This window comes from Hippopotamus amphibius, chromosome 8 (genome assembly GCF_030028045.1).
Source record: "Hippopotamus amphibius kiboko isolate mHipAmp2 chromosome 8, mHipAmp2.hap2, whole genome shotgun sequence".
Classification (NCBI taxonomy): Eukaryota; Metazoa; Chordata; class Mammalia; order Artiodactyla; family Hippopotamidae; genus Hippopotamus; species Hippopotamus amphibius.
Genome location: NC_080193.1, coordinates 76,036,720 through 76,061,978, shown reverse-complemented (window position 1 = coordinate 76,061,978; position 25,259 = coordinate 76,036,720). Strand labels below are relative to the sequence as shown.

General features: G+C 52.4%; 1 protein-coding gene across 1 annotated transcript in view; it reads right to left on the bottom strand.

Annotated features, from left to right (window-relative positions):
• NGEF (neuronal guanine nucleotide exchange factor) overlaps positions 1-25,259 on the bottom strand; it is a 42,391-nt gene that overhangs the window by 2,367 nt on the left and 14,765 nt on the right. Inside the window, exons 4-12 of the mRNA XM_057746853.1 lie at positions 11,514-11,674; positions 10,077-10,229; positions 8,700-8,829; positions 5,771-5,845; positions 3,573-3,662; positions 2,335-2,498; positions 1,708-1,863; positions 864-943; positions 14-118 (exon numbers count right to left, since the gene is read on the bottom strand). Coding sequence (XP_057602836.1) covers positions 14-118; positions 864-943; positions 1,708-1,863; positions 2,335-2,498; positions 3,573-3,662; positions 5,771-5,845; positions 8,700-8,829; positions 10,077-10,229; positions 11,514-11,674 — 1,114 coding nt within the window. The remainder of the gene's footprint in view (positions 1-13; positions 119-863; positions 944-1,707; positions 1,864-2,334; positions 2,499-3,572; positions 3,663-5,770; positions 5,846-8,699; positions 8,830-10,076; positions 10,230-11,513; positions 11,675-25,259) is intronic.

Below are 25,259 nucleotides of genomic sequence, written 5' to 3'. Positions count from 1 at the left end.
TCCCGGGCCTCACCGTCTTCTGTCTTGTCCAGGATGTTCAGGATGTCGGCCAGCTCCAGTGTCAGCTCATCCGGCTGCTGGGCAACGTACGGGTGCACACACTGGACCTGGGGGCAGTCTGAAGGAAGGAGGGGGGGTGGCATGTCCTTATCACCATGTCACCTGCCCTGGTTTGTACATAGGCCACCCCCCCACCCCCACCCCTGCAGTTAGCAGGGACTCGCTGCCTGTCCAAGAGACAATGCAAACTCCCGCAGCAACTAAAAAAGTGCTCATTTGAAGGAGAGATGAGTGTGGCTTCAAAGAAAATGCAGTTAAAACATCCAGGAGTTCTGAACAAAAATTACGTGGATACAGGGGTGAACAGGCCACGAGGGGCTCTTATTTAGACTTCAGAAGGAGCTCCTCGGTCCTGGGCTGGGCCCTGGGAGAAGTTTGGGGACAGTCAGGACTCAATGAGCACAGTCAGGATGGCAGCTTCTCTATCAGGTAGCTGGGCTTGCACCCTTTTATATTTTGTAAGGTTTTCAGACAACTGGCTGCCCCAGAGAACACTGGCATTTGCATTCTGGGCCCAAGTCTCTCTTGGTTTCCTTGCAGTATCTGCCACTTATGACCCAGTGGCTTTTATTTCTTCACTAACCATCACAACATTTGCCAAGCTCAGGCACACCTGTGTCCTCTGTGGGGTGCTAAGGACCCCCGGGCAGTCGAAGCAGGCTTCCAGTGGGCCTCACAGGCCCTTTAGGCGGAGCCAGAGGCCCCTGAGGCTGATGCAGCTGTAAAGGGCAAAGCCGCCGTGAGGCGTCCTCAACCCTCACCTGCCCCGCCGGCGGGCGCCCCCTCCCCAGTGGGCCACTTACCCAGCAGCCGGGACGTGAAGGAAACAAACTTGGTTCTTCGGTTGGGGGCCAGCGAGGTCATCCAACGCTTCATCTCGCTCCTGGGACAAGGAAGAGGACAAATGCCCCAACCGTAGAGCCTTGGCCCCCACACGAGGGGAACCACAGCACCAGGCATCTAGCAGGCTGGCCACTGGGTCCCGAGCCTGGCATGGGGCCGTGGCAGGACGGCATGGAGGGGCCAGGAATCTAATGGCGAGGCTCGGGTGGAGCCCTATAGAACCTCCCTGGTGCATCCTTAAAGTCAGTGGGTGAAGGCGAGCCCAAGACACTCCAAAGTTAACCCAGAGGGGAGCCCTTGGCGGCCAGCTGCCCTCAGCCATGGTTGTGGAATTGGGAGAGGCTGACACCATCTGCACCCCAGGCAGTCGGAACTGGACCTCCATATGCTGGGCGACACCTGTGAGTTCTGGGGTGGAGGGGGCTGGGCGCCATACAGGGAGTCCTGGCTCCAGGGCTCACAGAGCATCGCCCGACGTGGACCCTGGCTGTCCTTCTCAGAGCCCTGGGGCTGCAGGGCAGCTGGCCTGGCAGCTTGGAGGTGACAGGTTGGCCTGAGGCCACACAGCAACAGTGGTCCACTGGTCCGCCTGGCCGAGGGCTCTACAACAGCTCATTGGAACAGAGGGGCCTGCCCAGAATCTGAGGCTCAAGGGAACACACACACACTCACCCAGCAACATGCTTACCCCATACCCCAACATTAACACTGCACAGAAACCCTCCCGGCAGGGTCTGGTGGAGGAAGGATGGGAGCAGGGCTGGCAGTGTGCCTGGGCAGGTGACAGTGGCACCAGGCACTCACTGAGAGGATGCCTTCAGCATGTAGGTGGCCTCCCGGTCGTCCGCGTTCTCCAGCAGCCGCAGGATGAAGACGTTGGCGAGAGTCTGGCCCTGGTCCTCCAGCTCCTCCACTCTCAGCAGGCCCCGTGGGGCCGAGTCAAACACCTGGTACTTGTCTCTGGGGATCAAGGGTTGCAGGAGGGGTGTGTCAGTCCCGAGGAGGCCTGGATTCCCAGGAAATGCCCCACCCTGGCCAGCGCAACCACCCCACTGCTGCCACTGCTCACCTCCTTCCGGAAGCCCTCCACCTGACCCCTTGTCCCCCTCATCCCCCCCCACCCCCCCCAACACACCGTGTGGACGGTGGACAAGGAGTCAGGGCCCATGACAGGGCAGCGGCTGCTCTGCTAAGCACGCCCCAGGCATCAGGCACTGAGCTGGGCTCTCCACATCTTTAGGGGTACGGTCCCCGCTTGACAGGAGGGGGAACAGAAGCTCAGTGTGTTTAAGTAAACTTGCCTAAAGGCCCAAGGCTGGACCAGAATGGAGCAGACCTTCCAACCGGATGCAGAGCCTGAGCAGCATCCTGTCACCACGCCCGCCGCCCTGAGGCTGCGGTGACTCCCCATCCCTCCTGCCTGCCACTCACCCCGGAATCTGCCGGCAGATCACCAGCAGGTCGTTGAAGAGGAAGAGGTAAATTTCCCGGAAGAGCTTCTTGGTCCGCAGGGTTCGGGATGTCTTGGGACCTGACATCTGCTGCAGCTCGCCCTGCTTCAGCAGCCAGCGTGAGTGGGAGATGATGGGCACTGACTGGGCGAGGAGGGGACGTCGTCAGGACGGCTGTGCCCCTCCGCGCTCCCCCGGGCTCCCCCGGTGCTCCGACTGGAGTGATGACCGCAAGTAACTGTATGTGAGGGCCGCGCGGGGCCCAGGACACACAGGGCGCTAGTGGGAGGGATGGACGGGTGCTGGGAAGGGCGTGTGTGTGTGCGCGCGTGTGTGCACCTGCGTGGGCAGGTGTGTACCTGTCTTGTTGTCTGTGTATCCATGTCTGCTTCTACGTATACATAGTCATGTCTAACTGTATCTATGTGTCCTGTGTGTGTCCACACTCACGTGTGAGTGTGGACATGTGGGTGCCTCTGTGTGTGTGTGTATGGTCATCCCCCTACTAGGCTCAGCCTATGTGATGCAGAATCAGAGGAGGGGCCAAGTTCATAGGGGAGAGGAGAGAACTGGGTCCCACAGAGCAAAGAGGCCGGGCCTGCAGGTCCCCACTCTGTGGCTCCCGGGCAGGCACCCAGCGCCTAGCTCCCAGCACTCGGCCTGCAGGTGGAGCTCCGTGGGGGGCCCAGAGGTCTGCATCCTCAACTGGGGCTCACTCCCAAACCCAGCATGACCTCAGGGACCCTCGGTGGGCACCGTCACTTATGTGCCCACATCACCAGACACCCAAGCCCTCAGGGCCCTTAGGTTTGCTAATGCCTGAAGCTTTACACAAAGTTGGGGGAGAAGGTCGGTAACTTCCGTTAGATTTTCAAATCACCCAGATTTAAGAATCTCTGGACGGGTCCATGTTATGTTCTTCATGTGAGCTGACTATACAAAGTCACACAGCCAGTAAGTGAAAGCAGACAGCTCCTGGGTCCCTGCACTGTCCCGCAGGAGACAGTCTAGGCCAATGTGATGGCCTGGTGACTGGGGGCAGGTGGGGGCCTTCAGCTACGGGGTTGGGGAAGGCCTCGGTGGAGGTGACACTGTGCTGAGACCCAAGGGTGGCCGTTTAGTGAGCCCAGCCAGTGGCTGATGCGCCAGGCCAGCCGGGATGGGTTGGGGACACATGGCCGGGCTGGGTCGGGGACAGGTGGCCGGGCACAGGCTCACCTTGATCTTAAACTCCATCTTCTTCTGAATGCTGATCATCTGCTCCGTGCGGCTCATTTTTCTGACGCCCTCGTTGCACGCTTTTACCACCTGGGACAAGAAGCAGGACGCATCAGGCCACCAGCAGCCAGCTGTCTCTGGTCACTTCCTCGGGCCCACTCAGGCCACGGCTGGTCAGTCTCAACTGGGTCTCAGTTCCAGTGGAGAAAGTTAGGGCCTTGTCTTTGCTGGGATGTGAACTCCAGAGAACATATAAATCGATACCGACACCTCATATCACCTAAGAGTGCAAATTTCAACAGGAAGACGCCCCTTCTCATCTGTCAGACTGGAAATGCCCGAGGTCTGGGGATCAGACTGTCTCACACACTGTGGGGGGAGCACAGGTTCTCCCCACCTTCCTGGGAGGCAAGCCAGGTACCAAGAAGCTGAATGAAGCCACATCTTCTGGGATTTGGGGGACTCATTCCAAAAGATGATATCTGCACAGGATCTAGAACAGGCCCGGCACTCAGCAGGCACTCAGGAACGAGGACAGGGCCCAAAGACGTGGGTACTGGGACGTTCCCTGCAGTGGCATTCAGGACGAGGAAAACTGTCCTCAACCTAAATGTCCGTCAACGGGGATTGATTAACCTCATAAATCCACCTAACACTGTACTCTGAAATCATGAAAAAGTGCAGTAATTTTACATGCACTAAAAGGGAAAGCAAAGCCAACTCATAAATCACAAGCCCTCTCTGCAGAGAATACAATTGTGTGTGCGGGTGTCTGTTTGGAAAGGGGTCTGGAAGGGCAGGCCCCAGCATGTCGGCAGTGGGGTGCGGGAGAACTGCTGATCTTTACCAGCTTCTTTTTGCTTATGAACAGTTTGTGGACTTGTTTATATTCAGCATAATTTTTATAAATTAGGGGGGAGAAAACCACCTTTATTTTAAAAAGGCAAATAATGAGAATTAAGAGTATACCTTTCATCATAAGGAAAGGAAGGGGAGATGAAAGCAGAAAAGAACTTGAAAATAGAAAACACTTGCCAGTGTCCAGAGACCCCCTTGGGGCCCAGTGTGGCCGGCTGCCCAGTGGGGGCCGGAATGAAGCTCCCCTCTGATCAGGTGTGTGTGTTCCAGGGGCGGGAAGAGGGCCCCAAGAGATGCAGCCTGGCTGGCAGGTCACTGATCCTCCCTGACCAGCCTGCTCGAGGCTCTACTCTTTCCCCAACTAGGCTGGGAGGGGAGTGCTGTTTTTCCCAGTATCCAAAGGGTATAATCGCCAAAAGGATTTTGGTGGCCAACTGGCCTCCGTGAGGGATGGGAGGAGAGGCCCCTGAGGGGAAAAGACTGCATTACTTTACAAAGTCCTCGTGGCTCAACGTGGCTTAGCACCACCACCTGATGCCCACGGGGGCTAGTCTTTTCACTAAGCTGCTGCCCCTGGTACACTGAGCAGAAAGGACTTCCCAACACCAGGCTCTCATCCGTTAGGGGGTCACCAGCATGACAGAGTGGCCCCCACACGGCTGCCAAGTCGCAGCTCCAGCAGACACCCCAGAGCCAAACGTACGAGACAGCCCCTTAAGACAAACCTGTGGGAACAGACACACTCCCTGACCCCTCCCGCACAGCCCCTGCTCTCCGAGGATGGGGAGCGGAGATGTTTTCTCCGCTCTTGGGCAGGAAGGGCCCAGGTTTGGAGGGGCCGGTGAGTCCTCTCGTAGAGACAGAGGAGAGGTGCAGCTGGAGGGCCAGGAGAGGCGGGGTGGTGGTGGGGTGGTGGGGGAAGAGGGGTGCAGGGCAGAGCTGCATCAGGGCCCAGGAAGAGCTAGAACCGGCCTCAGAGCGCAGCCAGGGAAACAGGTAAGGACCAGCGTGGGGCCTCCGAGGGTCGCTGATGGGAGCGCCCAGGCCTGTGGGCGCCCGCAGAGTGGGGGTTGGCAGGAGGGGTTCACGAATGTGTGTGCAGGTGGAGAGCGCCCAGCCGCGGCCTGGCCCACCCTGCGTGCCAGCAGCCTGGGGTGAGAAGGTAGCCCAGCTGACTTATTTTTTAGACCCAGCGACTTTTCCGGAATGCCAAAGCAAATATGAAAATGAATTTACATGTTCCAGAGACACACCGAGATAGGAGGGAGCGGGACGGGAAGGCGGGTCTGGAGGAGGAAGACAGTTTACCTGGAAACGTGGAAAGAGAAGGAACAACTCACCAGCTCCAGTTCCTTATGGGCGTCCAAGGCAGTGACTTCCCGCTCGGACCTTTCTTCCACCCTCTTCAGGATGTTCTGAGCACAGGGAAAGTCCGCATCTAGTTTCATCACGGACGGCCATTCCTCCCCTCTCACCCCAGTTTGCAGCGGCAGCTTCCTGGCTGCAACATCCATGCACAAAGAGCACCGACAGAGGGTGGGAGAACCTTCCCCTGGCCGAGCGCCAAGCATCGCACACAAGCCTTGCCCAGCTCTAAGATGGCAACCGTGAGCCAAGGGTTCCCAGGAGGACTCACTGCGAGGGCCGAGCCAGAGCCCTCATCTCCCAGCAGCGGGGGACCACGTGCGGCAGGGAAGGGAGAGGGCGGGACCCGGCAGTGAGGAACGGTTCTCCCAGGGCTGGTCTGTCCCTGGGGTGAGCTCAGTGTTTGCAGCAGCACCAGTGGGTCTGCCATTTGAAGCCAAGTAGCAACGACCCTGAGGCTTTGGTAACTCTGGTTTTGTTGATTAAAGTCTTTTTTTCCCCAACAGTTGGATTTGCTTGAATTTTGCCTTTAAATGACAACCTTTGCATTGCTCTCCATACTTTACATGGTCTCTGCTCACAGGTCTCACCATGCCCACATTTTGGACCTGCTCTCGTCCCATAAAGAGGTCTGGGTGCATCCGAGCACCGCCCACCTCCGCCACCCCCCCACCCCCACCCGCTCCAGCCACCCAGTACCACTGAGGACGACCCCCGCCACCTGGACCCCGGAATGATGGCATCCTTTTCACTCTCTCTGGAGCTCCAGACCAGACCCAGATCCCTCCCGCCTCTGGACTGTCCCTCAGCTGCAGGCCCCCAGCCTCCTGGGTGGTCACCTGCCCCGCCTCCAAGCCAGAGACACACAGTCAGCTCCAGTGACTCCTTACCCCGCCTTCCACCCACATGGGGGTCACCAAACCCTGCCATTAACCATCCCCCGACTTTTAAATCCATCTCCCAGTGAACAGTATGGCTCAGGCGCCACCTTTTCTCACTGCAATAAAACCCCATCTGACCAGATCCTGCTTCTGGCCTCAAACAGAGGATGGTGTGGCTTCCTCAGCCTGGTGCAAGAGCCTCCTCTCTGGTGAGCGCCCTCCCCACCCAGGCAGTGACTGGCGGCTCTACCTGGAACACCCCACCCACCTTCACCTCTTGAACATGCTTCCTCTGAACTCAGACCATCCATTCCCATCCCCCACCCCCATTCTACCATTTTCCTCATGACAACATGAAGATAGGTCTTGATTTTAGTGTTGCTGGCTTTTATCATCCAAAAGTTAAGATTTTTTATATATCCCTATATGACCTTTTCCTAAAAAAGTTTTTTTCTCTCCGTAAGTAGAAAATGTCACTGTCTTTCGTTTCATTGTTTCCAAGTTTAACAAATTCCCTTGTGACTTTCACTCATGGCGCCCTATGACTTGGGCTGGTCCCTGTTGTTTTCCCCACAGCACTGTCGCCCTCACCACCCACCCCTGCCCGGCCGTCTTTTGACTCGGGTTTCTTTGGTCCCAGGCCTCTGAGCCTCTTCCTCCCAGGCTCCGACCTCTTCTTTTTGATACTGCCCTTCTCCCATGGAGCTAGCTGCCCATGGCCTTTGGCCTCCCGCCTGTCTGACCTCTGACCTCCCCTAACTGTGGTTCGCAGGTCACCATCTCAGCTTGTTCCTCTCTGAGCCACACCTGGGATCCACAACACCCACGTCATCTGCCTGGTGGTGGGGGGCTCCCCTCTACCCGCCAGCACGCGGCAGCCGCAGGGTGGTCTCCACCCCGTCTTGCTTGGAGCCTGACGGCTGCAGATCCCGCACCCTCTGCAGGCGTCCCGGGCTCCAGCTCTCTTGGGCTGCCTCCTCCCTCACTGCATTCCTTTTTGGGCAGGAAGTCCCAGGGCTGGGTCTCGGGACCCCTTTCTCTCCATCCATGGTGGTCTCTTCTATTAAATGCTACCTTGATGCTGAGAACTCCCACACTGACTTCTCCCTTTGACTCTAAACTTGGATATTCAACGGTTCAAAGTCCTCCCAAACTCAGCTGCTCTAGCACCGAACCCCGCCGTCTCCACCTCAGGAAACAGCACAGTCACCCAAACTGCTCAAACCAAAGATCCTCCTTCCCTCTCTCTCCACAAGCAAGTGCACAGCTGGGTTCACTGACGTCCCCCCCAGGGCCCACCACCCCAAACCCCGACAACCCACCTTCCTTTCTCCAATCACTCCCTAACCCCTTCTCCCATTCCCACTCTTGCCCACCGGCCCAACACTCTCCACGAGGCAGCTGCTCTGAGCTCTTACCAGCGTCAACGAGATGGAGTGCCTCCCTGTCACACTGAGGATAGAACCTGATGTCTTACCTGGCCCCTCAGGCCCCTGATCAGCCTCTGCCCACATCTGCACACGCACTCCCATCATGTTCCCCCAGCTCACTGCTGGCCACCCCGTCTGGGAAGCTTGCTGCCCCAGGGCCTTTGCATAAGCAGTTCCCTGTCAGGTGAATGGCTCCTCCCTGTCAGCCAAGTCTTAGCTTAAATGTCACTCATCCGAGAGTCTTTCCTGATCCCCCAACTGGCAGTGGGCAGGCAGTCACCCCCATCATGTCACCCTGCTTCACTGTCCTCAGCCATGACCACTTCTTCTGTGTGTTTGTGTGTGTGTGTGTTTGTGTGTGTGTGTGTGTTTGTGTGTGTGTGTTTGTGTGTGTGTGTGTGTGTGTGTTGATCTCTCCCCACCAGAATGTGGCTCCTTGGCAGCAGGGGCTGAGTCTCCCACTGCTTGGCACACAGTAGGAGCATAATTAGGATTTGTGGGACAAATGGACTTCTTAGAAAGCCAGCAGGGACCTGGGATGACCAAAGGAAACAGCCTACAGCAGAAGCATGTGTCGGGGGAGAGGCCAGTACCTGGACCAGCAACTTGAGGCGCGTGATCCTCTGGAAAGGCAGGATGAGGAAGGAGGAGAGAGGCAGCCCCCTGCACTTGGGGTCCAGCTCCAGCTGCGCAATCAGCTCTCGAAAGGCTGCCTTCTCCTGGCTGGGGACACAGACAAGAGAGTAGGTCTCTGGCTCGTAGGAGGCACGAATCAAGGGGCTTCCTCCACATCCACAGCCTCATAGGAACCAGACAGCCTATATGCACAGAAACACCTTGACTTCTCTTTTGCTGTTTTTTTTTTTTTAATGGAAAATAAACTGCTCGTGTACAAGTTAAATAACAATAGTGATTTCACATGCCAGGCCCATGAAGACTTAGCAAAATATGTTGTGTGTGGGAGGGCAAGAATTCCTCGTGGCCAAGACTATGAATCAGATGCATAATCTGATGATTTACCAGCAGGAAATGGTGGCAAGGTAAAGCCACACAGCGACAGGAGCTGGAGACGGCTGCAGGGAGAACCTGCGCTACTCCTGCCAGGCGGGGATGTCTCGCCTGCAGATGGGCTGGGCAGTGGGAACCACTGCTGGAGATCAGACGCGGGCCCTGGACTGCAGGTCATTAGGGACATGGCACTCAGGCCCAGAGAGTCTGCTCTCACGGGCCACACCAGTGGACCCCTGGGGACTGCAGCATCTAGAGTCCTATTCTCCTGTGTGATTGTCTTCTCAATGTTCGTCCTCAAAACTGGCATCCCGATTCCCTCTAATTCCAATTTCAAACCCCAAATGTAAAATATCCAAGTCCCTGAATGCTCAAACTTTAAAACATCCCCAGTGAGCTGCATGGCTTGATGGAAAGACCCAGTGAAACATAACAGCCAGAGGTCACTACTTGGAGAGCCCTTTGGTGCCCGTGAGCGTGCTCAGAACACACCACCAGTTCAACTGTGGTTGAGACATGGCACAGAAATGTGAAGAATTCAAAAGGGGCAAGTGGATGAAAAAATCCTCTCATCAGTGGAAACCCCAAGGAAGTTTACAAAATGGGCAGATTCGTAAATTCAAGGGCTTTGCTGAAGAACCACCAAAAAGACTCCCTCCCCCCAACCCCTTCCTTTGTCAAACCACTTTCCTGCCATCTTGGGCATCACGTTGTCCTCTTGGCCTCAAACCCCCTTTCCTAAACTGCACAGAGCTCTGCACAGCCGTCTGGACACAGGTCCAGTGGCTGACTGTCCCAGGGTCAATATTTCCCTAGTGACACTGAAAGCCCCAGAACGTGCTGGGCATGGCTGCTACTCTGGGAAAGCAGAGGTCCAGGGACCACAGCTCAGTATTGGCATGAGAGCAGGAGGCTGCCTGGGCTGCGCCTGTGCGACGGCCCCGCTGCCCGGCCACACTCACAGCAGCTGCTTGTAGGTCCTCTCCTGGTAGGTCTGGTTGCTGACGTAGGTGATGTAGACAGAGAAGTGGTCGGCGGCGTAGCGGTACACGATGTCACACACGTCCGAGATGACGATGTTCTCCTCCATCCGGCGCTCCAGCTCCAAGAGAAACCTGAAGGGGCAGCGGCTGGGTTAGGGGAGACTCGGACATGTCTCCACAGAACCAACCAACACAACAGGAGGAGGGCCCAGCGAGGGGGCATATTCCATCACATCAAGGAATTACTTGTTCCGTTGTTTAGGTGGATAATGACATAAGGAGCATTTTTAAAAGGGAGAGCGCTCATCTTTTACATACACACTGATGTGTTCACAGATGAAGTGAGATGACGATGGGGATGTGCTTCAGAAGGATCCCGTGGGTGGTGGGGCAGGGTGGGGATGTGGGTGAACCTAGGTGCTGCAGTGTGGGCTTGTTACACTGGCGTCTCTACTTCTGCATGTTTGGGATTTTCCATAGTAAAATATAAATAGATACATAAGCAGATACTCCTCTCTCAGCAGGGGTGGGCGGCATAGGCAGAGGGGTTTCCGAGGCTGCTCTGGTCTCAGTCAGCTCTCACCTTCCTGAGCCCACCGGGCAGGGGCTCCACAAGGATCCGGGGGCTGCAAACCGAAAGGTGGGGTGTCCGTGTGGAGGGGGACCTGTTCAGGAGGGTCCCCAGACAGCCACGCATGGGCGTGGGGCTACTGCTGCCTGAGTGCCATTTCACATCTGAACAGGTGGGGTCGGACCAGCTGCAAAAAGCTGAGTTCTGCACTTTTAGCTGTAAACCTCCCCAGGCTACAGTGAAAATGGTAAATGGATCTTTTATCCCAACAGAATGATTGGAGTTCAATTTTCCTTTGCAATAATGAGTCAATAGATGTCTATTCCTTCTCCACGTAAGCGCATCCCATCTTTCTTTCGGCAAAATACATGCACAGTCCCAATTGCCACTTCCACACACTCTTGCAAACACCACGCAACTGGAGGAGAGAAAGTGTAAATCCGGGACTGTGCTCCGCCTTGGCCCTCAGAGGGCCTGCGCCCTGCGTGCATCAAGCCGGGGCCTTGTGACGTCAGGATAAAGAGCAGCTCACACAGACACCCCCGGACCCGGTTGTGACACCTGCCACCGACGTGCCTGACTGTGCGGGACACACGGAGCACCTGCGCGGGCGGGAGGGACCTGCAGGCAACCGTCCTGTCCGGGGGTGGGGACGCGACCAGCCTTGTGCTGCGAGCGTAGCAGATCTTTGGGTTTAAGTATTTAGTTATATCTTATTACACCAGATGCCAAACATACAAAAGCAGAGAAGCCAGTGTAACGGGCGCGCGCCACCAGCCCCAGCCGCGCCCCAGGCGAGGACGAGGGACAGGAAGAGCCCCCGGAGGACGGGGGCAGCGGCTCACCGCTCGCTGACGGCCATGACGTCCAGCACATTGGAGAAGAGGATGTGCGCCTCGGACGGGTGCAGGATCTTCTTCAGCCGCTCGTTCTCCATGAAGTGGGACACCAGCAGGTTCAGGCTTTTGTAGTATGAGGCCTCGGAAGTGACCAGCTCGAACATGGCCTGGGACGAGGAGGGCCAGTGGTCAGTACCCAGGACGCGCCTCCCCCTACTCTCAGGCAGATGCAAAGGTTTTATTTTATTTTAATTTTTGGGCTGCAATGCATGGCTGGTGGGATCTTGGTTCCCTGACCAGGGATCGAACCTGTGCCCTCATCAGTGAACGTGTCAGGATCTGTGTTGGAAAGGTGCTGCCACTGCGGCGGCCAACACCCTTGCAGAGACGGCTTGCCCCACTCACAGCAGTGAAGCTGGAGATGGCCTCGTGTCCAAGTACGGAGCCAGGTCAAATACGAGGGCTCAGCCATCCACCAGGGCCCTGACAGCTGCTGAGGGTGACTCTGGACTGTTTCCTGGTGTGGAATGGGTGAGCGAGTCAGCAGTAGAAGGACCCCCCACTTCCACACGCCCAGAAGAATGTCTGGAAGGAAACAGGCCATGATGTCAACCACAGGTGTCAGCAGGGGGTGACTTTTATCTTTTCTTTTTACTCTTTCGATTGTCTAAAAACCCAAGAATGAGTACATATTGTTTCTTTCAAGGTCTGATTTTATAATGTAGTCCTAAAGCAATTTTCATTTTGACAGAGAGAAAAAAGAGAAGCAAATCCATAATCTAATAAGCTTTTTCAGGCCCTTCGTTCTCTATCACGCTTATTACCTGCTCATCAAGCCTGTGAAACAGCAAACTAACCGGACCTCTGTTCCCTCACGTGTCATCTGTGAAGCGAGGGCGGTAGATGCTGGTGCGCCCTCCTAACTCGCTCTCAGGCAAACCCATGACTCTTCCTGACGCCACCCTGGGACCGCCCTCACCTTCCTCCCCCCATCTCTCTCCGCTGTTCCTCAACTTAGGGTGGGTTCAGGTCCCACAGTAGCTGCCCAGAAGGGACCGTGTAGTGGGGTGAATTGAACCCCCCCCCAAAGCTGTGTCCACATCCTGACCTTCAGCCCCTGTGAATGTGAACCTATTTGGCAAAAGGGTCTTTGTGGATGTAAGTTAAGGATGTCAAGGTGAGGAGACCATCCTGGATTGAGGGTGTACATCCAATGAGAGGCGTCCTTATAGGAGAGATGCAGAGGGAGATCTGACACAGACATCCAGGGAAGAAGGCCATGTGAGGACACAGGCAGAGACTGGAGTGATGCCACCTCAAGCTCCGCCCGGAGCCACTGGAAGCGGAAGAAGCAGAACTGCCAACACCTTGATTTCAGGCTTCTGGCCTCTACAATTAAGGGAGAATAAATTACCACCCAGTTTGTGGTAATTTGTTACAGCAGCCCTAGGAGACAAACACGGACGGACAGAGGAGGGCGGGGAGACAGGACAGTGCTGAGTGCGGGGGCCCCGGTCCCTTCCCAGTGTCCCGACCACCCTACGTCTCACTTCCTTTGGGGCCCTCCACCCCCCCCCCCCCCACTGGCCAGAACCCTATTCCAGAGCTCAGGGCTCTGGCAATGAAAGCTAGTGCTCCCGGAGATAGGAAGGATAGTGAAGGGAGGGAGGCAGGGAAGGGAAGAGGGAGGAAGGATCAGCCCGTATTCCAAACACACAAGGCGCTTTCTCATTTCATCCCCACTGGTCCCCCAGGAGGGCCATGCAGAAATTTCCATTTTACTAAAAGGGACCCAGATGCAGAGATTAAGTAATGCCCCCAAAGTGACTGCTGGAGGATGGAAGATTCCACCTGAGGTTTTTCCACGTGCTGGGCTCTGCCCACCACTACCCACCCCTGCCGACTTAGACACAGGCAGAGTGGAGATTCAGTGGCGTCCGCAGGCGGGCTGTCAGGCAGCCACTCCGCTGCTTCCATGCAAAGCGCGGACAAACAGCCAACCTGGCAAAGCACTTTAAAATAAGCAACAGATTTGTAAGTTGGGGGTGCTTAACAGCATAAACCTGCCCAGCACCAATGAGAACGTTCACACAGACAGCACTCTAGGGTGGCCGACCAATGACAGACCGTGGGCCGCCAGTAGAGGAGAGCCCACCCGGTCCCCCACTGTCTGTGCCTCACTCAAGAGAATGAGATGAGGCACTGAAATGAGCCGGTGGCCTCTCTGTAACGGTCCCAAGTCACAGATGCTTCGTCTGCTTAAAGATACAAAGCCACACAAAGAACATCCTGCCGGCCTCACTCACGGCAGAGCTGAGGCCCCAGCACGGAAGGCCCCACCCTCTGTTCTGCCAACGTCCACCCAAGCCCTGCCTGGCAAGGCTGAGACTCGCTGGACAGGAAGTTCCTGGAAGCGTCTCCGTTACAGATGCTGAAAACAAATCACTTTCCTGCTGCTAAATTTAAGTTTCTTAAGAAAGTGGCAAGCCATTATAGCTTGCACGTTCTAAGCAAATATAATTTGAAAAAAAAAAAACAAAAAACCCTAACTGAGATGGATGAGTGTTGCAGATACCAAGGGAAGGAAAAACCACCATGCCTAGGATGTCGCCCCACAGATAAGGCGCGTCTGCTAAACCACGTCTTCCCGAACGACGCCTGTGAGGTACACCTGGGATCACACATGGGAAAGGTGCCCAGACCCCTGAGAGCATCAGCATCCTGATCTCCAGGAGGATGAGGGGCCGGGGGCCACCGGGCAGAGGCAGGTGGGCCTCTCAGCTGCTGACACGCAGCGGGCATTGGGCCTGAATCACTGCTAATTGATCCCAGCTGTGCCCATTCACCACACTCACTCCCTCTTTCTCTGTTTATAGGTGATTAGTCATCCGTGGATTTTAGTTTTCCAGGGTGTTTGTCTTTATTTTATATGTCAAATAATTTGCCACGTCAATACGGTTGTCTTTTCCTCATCAATATTATTTTTCCTCTCAGTCATTCAAGCCTTTGCACAGCACGTGGCGCTGACAGGGGTCCAGCTCACTCATCCACTCAGTCACTCACTCATTCATTCGCCCTCCAACGCTGATGAGCACTGGTCCAGGCACCTGGCACTCCTCTTCCGTGAACATGGCAAACTCCCTGCTGCCTTGGGAGCGTCTATCTCAGGGTAGTGAAGGCACACAGACAGGAGCGAAGTGCATCCCGTCGGGTGTGAGGGATGCTGCGAGCAGATGGGAAGAGGTGTGAGTGTGTGTGAGCACACGAGACTGTATACGAGATGACTGTGTGACTGTGGGTACAGGTCAGTGTGTATCTGTGAGTGAGTGTGAGCGTGACTGCGTGAGTTACTTACTGCAGAGCATCCCTCCTTGACACAAGCAGCTGCTGCTCTGCCGCTGGCTAAGGCCCCTCCTTGCCCACCACTGGGCTGCAGGGCTCACACGGGACCATGCTCCTCAGGAGCTCAGTTAGACTGACCCAGATGTTATGAATCACGGCTCGGTCTCCCAATGGTGCTCAGTGCTTGATTATTCTGCTTGGTATCTACCAACAGTCACGATCTGCTTCCTGGTTTTTCCCAGCCCCACGACTACTAAGTCCAATTCCCGTCTGGGTTCTTTGCCAAGGGTAAGACCCGGTCAACTCTGGACATTTCTTCGAGGGTCTAGTCCAGGTGGTTTTGCATCTAGTGAGGGCTGTACTGGGCCTGGTGTCCACCGCAGGCCGCTGAGGAGCAAGAGGGGTCAAGGCTTCGGCCTTGGAGTTAGCCAGGGAATTGTTTCCTCCTGCTAAGCCTCGGTTTCCACATGTGCAGAACGAGGACCCTGGTCCCCAGAGGAAAGACCCAGCTGGAGCCGGCCCATCTCAAAGCACCTGGCAGACAGATGTCATGATCCATCTGACATCTGGGTGTCACCTTCACAGGACCTTGAGTGCCAGAGGGGTCAAGGAGGGCCTGTACCAGGAGGTGACACTGGGTCTGAGTCCCAAAGTATGACCCGTGCAGAGAAGGGGTGTGGGCACCTGGTGAAGGCAGGAGACAGGGTGGCGGAGAGGGAGCTGGGGGAGGGGGGTTGGTGGCCAGCCCACTAGAGCGGTCATGTGGGGGCACAGCAGGCTCCCGTGTACAGTTTCAACTCCACCCTGCTGGCCTCTGCGTGGACCTGAACCACACAGCTTTGCATTCCAGAGTCCCCGGGGGGCTACTTGCTACTCCTGGGCTCCTGGGCCACTTCCCCAGCCAGCCTGTGGATGAGAAGACACGCCTGTCTCCCCACAGGCTTGGTAAGAGTTGGATCATATTTTTCTCAGTAAAGTTAGATTTTTCTCCAAAGAAAGGAAACAATGTATCAGAGAAATCAAAGGAGTTCCATCCCGGACCATCACCACAGACTCTCAGATCAGTAGAGAAGGTTCAGCTTTGGTCGGTGAGCATCTCCCGACTTCCAAGCCTGCACACCCCACGTCAGCACCACCCCCACGGAATGGAAGATACCTACAGCTGCACAGAGCCAGGACTCCTCCCCAGATGCAGCCCAGGCCTTGGTGCTGTGTGCATTCAGTGACCTCATGAGGCCTTGGGACCAGAGGGCCCTGAGTCAGGCCCATCTGGACCACCTTAGTCAAGCAATGCATTAGAAGAAATAGAGGAGACCCCTGATCCATCAGCAAAGGGATGAAAGAATAGGTTGGGACACCAAGAAAAGTCTGCTTCTGATCAAAGAAAAAGTGAAAAAACAGCCCCCAAAACACAAAGAGCTCTCTCTGTTAAGAACTCAGTTTACCAACCCACAATTTCCTGTGATCTAAGACAGTTCAGCCTGTGGTATCTCATTGTCCGACATCGGTCCTCAAGGTCCAGCCGGACAGCTCACCCCATCGACCTCCACACCCCACCAACATCCCCCTTGGTGCTGGTCCTTCCTTCTTACAGCATCAGCGAAGCTCCAGGCTGAACAGTCCTCTGTCTCGTTCTTTACCTGCACATCTCCTTCTTACAACTCACGAGTCCCTGTGGATCCCATATGTGGTCATTCTATCTTGATTTGGATTGGTTTCAGCTTCCTGAGCTCGGTGTCAATGACTCACAGCCATCTCTGATGCCATGACCTCTATTAAGATGCTATGGTGTGGCTTGAGTCACCAGGGGTTGGAGACAAAGGCGGGCTGACCGAGGACAGATACTGCCCACTACCTCCCTTCACTGCTGATGTTGTCTGGTGTGTTGTCGGCACAGCCAGGGACCAAAAGCATCCCCTTGCCCCTAAGTCCCGGGAGGCCCCTTCACCTCTGGCTGAGTCCCAGGTTCTTCCCAGGACAGACTCTCCACAGTGGCCAGGTATGAGCTCCTGTCTGAGCAGATGAACAGAAAGGATCTTCTCAGGCAGACTGTATTTTCCCACCTGTTATGGACTAAATTGTGTCCCCTCCCAAATTCATGTGCTGGAGTCCTAACCCCCAGTGTGAATGCATTTGGAGATGGGGCCTTTGAAGAGGTAACTACAGTTAATGAGGTCATAAGGGTAGGGCCCTAATCCAAGATGACTGGTGTCCTTATAAGAAGAGGAAGAGACCAGGGATGTGCACACACAGAGGAAAGGCCATGTGAGGACAGAGTTAGAAGGCAGCCGTCTGTAAACCAAGGAGGGAGGCCTCAGCAGAAACCAACCCTGCCAGCACCTTGATCTTGGACTTGCAGCCCCCTGAGCTGTGAGAATAAATGTCTGTAGTTTAGCCACCCAGTCTGAGATACTCTGTTACGGCAGCCTGAGCTGGCCAAGGCACCACTTGCTTTCAATCCAACTCCAAGAACTCTGTCTCTCTCCATCCTCCAGACTGGACATTCAGTCCATGCTGCCTTCACCACCCATCTGACCAGATTGTGGACTGGAGGGTGAGGGCAGGAGGGCCCCTCCTGACACAGGACACACCCCCTCGAGGAACAAGGCAATGCCAGACGTTATCCCAAATTGCTGTAAACGAGGCCTGGGACCACAGTTCAGAGAAAGGAGACATTCTCTGCTATAGGCTCCCAGGTCACTGGGGAGGTTCAGACCAGAATGATGACCATTCACCAATATTCTGTAAAACAGCATGTGCTGCTTCCAAAAACTCACACTGGGGAGAAAAAGGTCAACAACTGCTGACCACTCCCCGATGCCCCTTTGCCAGACTGGGCATCACTTTCTCTCCAAATCCAGTAAACTCTTGGCTACATTTCTCTCTTAGTCACTACCTTCCTGTCTGAGACGCATTGATGAGCGTGACACTTCATTGGTAAACAGTGACCATAAATGTCCTTGTTCTCTCCACCTTGTCTATGCAGGGTTATCAGATATAAATGGCACCAGCGGGCAAATCATAGTAACAGCTGCCATTTGCTCAACTCCCAACCCATGTCTGGCGTGATGCTGAGTACTTCCAACGTGTCACCTCTCTCAGTCCTCACGACAACCCTGGAGGTTGTGTGACTGTCCCCACTGTGCGGACAAGAGTGCCGAGGCCACACAGCCTGTGAGTGGCAAAACCAAGGTTTGCACCCCATCCTTTTGACCTCAGGGCTCTGTGCCTTGACTGCTCTGCTAGAGACGCCCTTCCACACAAACGCACAGGCTTTCCTGCGAGCCTGCAGGCCGGCAGTGGCGCCAGGCTGGTGCCCCCTCTCCTCGCAGGTCGGCCTGCTGTTATTTACGTAGAAGCTCCTTCCTTCCCACCCTAGGCTCTTTCCAGATCCTTAGTCATCTTTTTAGCTCTACACGGTGCTTTCAGGTAGGTGCCTGGTAATAAGTTTGTTAAGGGAAAACCTCTAATTAAACCAGCACTCAAATGCGAAGCAGGCCTGGCGTTGGTTCTCTGGGTTGTACAGGTGGGTGAGTCGTGCCCACAACTCACAACTTTGGCTCCCATACCTCTCCTCCTCAGGGCCACCTGCATCTCTTCACAAGGACACAGACGGCCCCATGTCCCATCATTCGTCCTCCTTTCCTGGCTCCTGCTGGACTGGACGTCCAATGTCCCATCTCCTTTACCAGGTGGCTTCCTGAAAGGCCTGGCCCCAGTGCAGCACACAGGAAACTCCAAATGTTTACTGAGCACCTACTAAGAGCTGTGGGCTGCAGGCACTGGGGATCTCTGCCCCTGGGAGGTCACCAGCTCAAGAGACCACAACACCTGGGGGGCTGGGGTCCGTGATGTTGTGCTGCCCTCCCCAGCTCACTCGCTCCACAAACACATGCCCAGAGCCACCTCCAGGTAGTGGCTGGGCTTGATGCTGGGGACACAAAGGGACACAGACACACCATGTAGGAGGCGGCTTGGGCACAGCCAATGACAGCCCTGCAGTGATGCCCACAATGGAGGGGTGGGGGGGGACTTCGCCCTGGCAGGGGGAGAGGGGGAGGCAGGAAGCCAGAGAAGGCTTCCGGAAGGGGCTGTCAGAGTCAAATAACCAATAAGAGTTAGCCAGGCAAGAAGGAAAAAAAAAAATCCAGCATTTCTCAGCCTGGTCCCAAGACGACAGGTGTTTGTGAAAATGCAGATTCCTGGGCACCTCCCCAGCCCCATGCATAACCTGTCCTTTAACAAGATCCCCAGGTTGTTCTGAGGCATGGCAAAGTTTCAGGACCCCTGGTGCCCCCCAGCCCCAAAACCTTCCCGGGTACCTTTCTTTTGTACTTCTCACCCTGGGTCCTAAGCATTAGCGCACCTGCCTGATGCTTGACTTCATTATTAGCGCTTTTGCCAGGATGGTGGGAGGAGATGGCGAGAAAGCTGGGCCAGAATGTTGCAGCATTCGGGGGACCCTCCTCGGGCTCAGGCTACCTTAGAGGCCGTGGGACGTCACAGTCCAGGCTCTGTGCCCTTGTGCGGGCGGGAGTCGTGACCACCTTGGTCGGCTGGAGTCTGAGCCTTGTGCTCAAGGTGCTCAGCCCCTGCGCAGCCCACAGAACCCAAAGACAAGCCCTCGGCCCCCGAAGATCTGAGGCCGCCCCAGCTGCTCAGGCGAGCTGCCTCCCCTCTCCTCTGAGGCTGTCAGCAGGAGCTGGGGAGGGGTGTCCTCCGTCAGAGGTCAGAGGCCACGACTGCTCTCTGCTTTGGGCCTTGAGTCCTGCTGCTGGATCCCACGTGATCCGACTGTCCAGGCACAGAGCTTTCCTCACCTCTGTGGCTGGAAGAGTAATCCACACCCCACAGGCATTAGGGTGGACAGAAGTGACTCTGAAAAGGCTTTTAGTTAAGAAGCAGCCACTAAAGCATCTCTCGCATCCTTGAATAATGACGATGGAGTCGGATTCCAGAGCCCAGGCTCTGCTGTGCAGCAGCGTGGTCTCTAGTCGGGGCGAGGGGGCGGGAACACAAGAAGGGCCAAGACCAAGGCCCTTCACAGGAGTCACGGAGCCTCACAGTCACCTAGGGTGATGACAACTACTCCTGGGGTTGCTGTGGGACTACGGGTCACACATTAAATGTGAGTTGGCATGCAGGCGCTGGGCCGCCCAGTGCAACCCCACACTACCCGCTGCCCAAACCCAAGCCTTGGCAAGCTCACACACACCACAAGCCAATTGTTCAGCTTTCTCAAGATGACCTGGTTAATAAGATAACTTACAAAAAAGTACATACTAAAATAGATATAAATTTTAAAAGACATATGCTTGAAAAGATGTCCAGCCTCATTCACAATAAGAGAAATGCAAAGTAAAACAACGCAATATTTCTCATCTAGCACACTGGTCAAGATAAACTCGTTGGATGCTATACCATATTGGTGATAGGGAACCAGCACCCTCTCATACAGCTGAAGTGTGAAGACAACTTGGCAGTATCTTCTCAAAATTTAAAAAGTATGTAAACCTTAACCCAACAGTTCCAGTTAGAAATGTCCATCAACAGGTGACTCGTTAAATAAACTATGGAATATCATAAACAAAGGAGCTCCATAAAGCTAGGGGGAAAAAAAAAGAAAGAAAAAAAGAAAAGAAAAGAATAAAGAAAAGAAAAGAAAAGAAAATAGAAAAGAAAAGAATAAAGAAAAGAAAAGAAAAAAGAAAAGAAAAGAATGGGGAACTCTGGGCTGATCTGGAAATACTGTCAAAATATTTTGCTAAGTAAAAAAAAGGCAAGGCACATAGCAATGTACACAGAGTTTACCATTTGTGTAACATACACACACATATGCACACACACGCACATACACATACTGGTCCTGAGGGCCGGGGTTGGCGGGGGAAATTTTTTCACTGTAATTCTGTTTGCTCTGTTTCAACTTTAGATCAGGTGCATAAATTATTTATCCAAAAGATTTACTTTAAAAATGATAAATGGTAACATTGTCACTTTGCTAAAGTAGGTATAGGTGCTTGCTTTCTAAATCAGATAGAACAGGAGATACCTGATATTTTGGGTGATGGCTATTGTCCACCTTAAAGCATGGGGCAAAGATCCCTGCTTTGGGATTTATTTGCTGAGTGGTTAGGGTTTATCCAACAGAGATAAATATATGATTCAATGAAGGCTGGTAAATAAAATACCAATCATGATTTAATTTTCTGATAGAAGTGTATCATATCAAAAACCGTAAGTAATTTCTTTCTAAAATGAACAGTTTTCTTTTGGAAAAAAAATGAAAGTATATTTCAGTTCTAAGTTGTGAAAACAAGTTGAAAGGCAACAAAAATACAGCTCTGATTTCAGAAGCCGAGCAGACTCAGACTGAGTTATACCCAAACTTCCTAGCTCCCTGGGAAGTCCCTTCCCACCTCGTTTCCACGGGGACGAGGCTGGAAGTCTAGTTCAGGCACGTAGGGGCGGTGCCACCACGACAGTCAGCCTGCGCGGACCACTCCCCAAGAGTGTACGTGTATCCCTACTTCCATGGAGATGCTCAAACTACTCCCTGCTCATTTTTCGATCTGTGCACAGCCAGCTCCCCAAGATCAGGGACCACGTGGAGTCCGTCTTTGTCTGATCTGGGGACGCATGCCACGCCAGCGGCAGGAGCGACTGCTCCAGGGACGGTGCTGGGGCGGCACCTCCAGCTCCGCCTTTACTTCTCACGACACCGGTGTCGGGTGTGGCGAGAGTCGAGCACTGCCTGACGCTTTGTCCTGGTGACTGTCCCCACCTCCCCCATTCGAACACCGGACCCTTCCCCAGCTGCCCCCTTCCTAACTTTGTAATTTGAATATTTGTCTAAGTGTCTTCTCAAACCACTGTGTTCTCAAACAGTAACTGAGAAACCATTCCAAATAGGAGGGTGGGAACCAAGCACTTCAGAATAAGTTAAAAAACAAAAAGTAAACCAAGAAAATTCTACACAACATCTAAGATAACACTGTCCAATTGCAGCTGCCTAAGTTTTACTTTAAAAAGGAGGCAGAAAACATACAATTTTATTCTTAAATCCTGATTCTTCAGTGACTGATTAAGACTTGGACCTACCAAAATGCCATCATGTGGGGGTATTTTCCTTGTACGAACAGTAGTTCATTGGGACCTGCTGCTCTTGTAGCTAAAGAGATGTTCCAACAACAGACTGAGCTGCCAGTACAAGTTGCCTGACTTGCTTTGATAAATGGAAAGATGATCTGATGCAGAAGATTTGGAAGGTCTCAGTGTCCATTGCTGGATATTAAACACGATAGAAATTCTCATTAAGCGCTTTAAAATAAATATGAAAAGTCAGTCTATAAAGACTGAGAGAGAGAGAGATGCACTGAAGCGCGTGTGCCTGTGCTGTTCACTGCTTCATAGGATAGCAGTTATATTTAGGTCATCCTAACTTAATTAAATAACTTGATCTGATCCACTGGAAATGACAAAAATGTAACTTATTAAATATCTTTATTTTCTATGCCCACTCTACTATTCATGTAATGGTCTATCCTGCATTTTTAAAAAAATGTCATGAATATTCACCTATTTCATTCTTTGAGGACAAACTTTTTTAATGCTTGTGTCTTTGTACAGCTGTACACTTTCTTACTAAATCAATAATTCCCTATCATTGGGCATTTAGGGTTCTTCCTCTGTTCTTCCCCTAAGTTTTGCTTGAATGGACAGCCTAATAAGTATTCATGTACATTTCTGATTATTTTTCAAGATAAATTTCTAGAAACAGAAACACTAGACAGTATACAAACATTCTTGTAAGGGGGTTAATACAAGCATGGCTATACTCTTTCCATCAGCTGTGTTCAAGAATAGTCATTTAAAAATCCCCCCAACACTAGGTTTTAAAGATATTTATATTTAAAAGTCTCTGCCATTTTGAAATGCCGGCACCTCAGTGTTGCTTTAATTTGTACCTCTTTCATTACCAGTGAGTTTGATTTTTTTCCTTTTTCCATTTAATTACCGGCCACTTTTTCTATGAGAACTGTTTTGCCCATTTTTCTTTAGGGTGCTTATCTTTTTCTCATCAATAGAACTTTCTAATTGATGGAAACCTGGATTTTGCTGATGTGTACAAAACCAACTAATTTTTGCATGTTTATTTTATAATCCACCACCTCCCTGCACTGCCTTTTGACATCCAGTATTTTTTACTCCCTCAGGATTTTTAAGTAGGCAGCCGTCATTGGCAGATAAGGGTGCTTTTGACTTTCCTTCTTTATGGAGTTATCTCTTGTTCCTTTCCTTATTGTGTTGCACTGGCCACAGCTTCCAGAGCAACCGCAGGGTTACCAAGCATTGTCCTCTCACCTTTATTGCCACCAATGATTCTTCATTAAGTAGGATGTTAGTTATAGATCTGATACTCTTTGTAAATTTCAGAAAGTATCCTTCCGAGTTTTGTTTAGATGGAAATTGATGTACTACTTCCTTTCTCAACCTCTTTGAAGATCAGGGTATTTTTCTCCGCTGGCCTATTTTTTATTTATTTTTGATACATTTATTTATTTATTGGCTGCATTGGGTCTTCGTTGCTGCACGTGGGCTTTCTCTAGTTGCAGCGTGCAGGCTTCTCAGTGCAGTGGCTTCTCTTGCTGTGGAGCACGGGCTCTAGGCTTGGGGGCTTCAGTAGTTGTGGCATGAGGGCTCAGTAGCTGTGCTCGCGGGCTCTCGAGCACAGACTCAGTAGTTGTGGCGCACGGGCTTAGTTGCTCCATGGCATGTGGGATCTTGCCGGGCTAGGGCTCGAACCCGTGTCCCCTACATGGGCAGGCAGATTCTTAACCACTGTGCCACCAGGGAAGTCCCCCCTCTGGCCTATTAATATGATAAATTTTGGTTTCAAACATTATACCATCTTTGCAGTAATTTCTGTGCTCAATGTAATTCTTTAACTGTATCTCCAGATTTGATTTACTTATGTTTCATGTAACTTTCTGCCTTAATTCTGAGAGAGATAGATCTACGTTTTATTTTGGGGGAGGGGTAGGAGAGTACTTAACAAAATGAGGATATCTATTCTTTTTTACAATGTTTTAGTTCTTAAATGAGCATACAGTAGAACTGACTTTTGGGGGTGTACAGTTCTATGAATTTTGACCCACGTATAAATTCTTGTAACCAACACTACAACCAAGACACACAAATTCCATCACTCCAAAACACTCCTTGTGCTTTCCCTCTCTAGCCACAGCTTCCCCCCACCCCTGGCAACCACTGGTCTGTTCTTTGTCCCTATAGCTTTGTCCGGTTCAGAATGTCATATAAATGGAATCACACGCTATGTAAACTTTCTGACTTCTTTCACTTAGCAAAATGCCTCTGAGATTCATCTGAGTTATGTGTAACAATGGTTCATTTCTTTTTATCACTGAGTAGCATGCCATTGTACAAATGTCCCAGAGTTTGTTTATCCACCTATCTGTTAAAGGACATTTAGGTTGTTACCTACTGCCAGATTTTGGCAATTATGAATAGACCTACTATAAATATTCATGTACAGATTTCTTTGTACACATAGGTTTTTGTTTCTCTGGGGTAGTGGTTCTCAACCACAAACTATTTTTGCTCCCTGGGTGATACTCAGCTAGGTCTTTAGACATTTTTGGTTGCCACAGCTGGGAGTAAGGGTGCTACGGGCATCTGGTGGCAGAGGCCAGGATGCTTCCAAACCTACAATGCACAGGAGAGCATCCCCCCAACAAAGGATGATCCAGCCCAAATGTCAATAGTGTTGCTGTGGAGACAGTGCTTTAGGTAAATACCCAGAACTGGGATTGCTGGGCTGTAGGTAAATGTATGTTTCACTTTATAAGAAACTGCCAACAATTCTCCAGAGCAGCTGTACCATTTTGTAATCCCACCAGCACTGTGTGAGTTCCAGTTAATCTGCATCCACACCAGCACTTGGTATTGTATTTTAAGTTTTGTTTTTTAGCCAGTGTGTATTATTATTAGCAGTTCTAAGAATTTTTTTTGGAGATTCCTTGAGATTGTCTACATACACAATCGTATCACCTGTGAAGAGGGGCAGTTTATTTCTAAATTCCCTGGAGACTTTCTCTTTGACTCAGGGATTACACAGAAATGTGCTGCTTGATTTCCAGGTGCTTGGAAGTTCTCCTGTTATCTTTATGTCGTTGATTTCTAGTTTAATTCTATTATGATCAGGTCATACTTTGTAGGATTTAAATTCTTCTAATTTAAAGTGTGCTGTGGTCTATCTTGGTGAAGGTTCCATGTGCACTTGAGAAAAATGTGCATTCTGCTACTGCTGAGTGGAATGCTTTATAAATGTTAATTAGTTCCAGTTGGTTGTTGGCATTCAATTCTTCTTATATCCTTACTGACTTTATG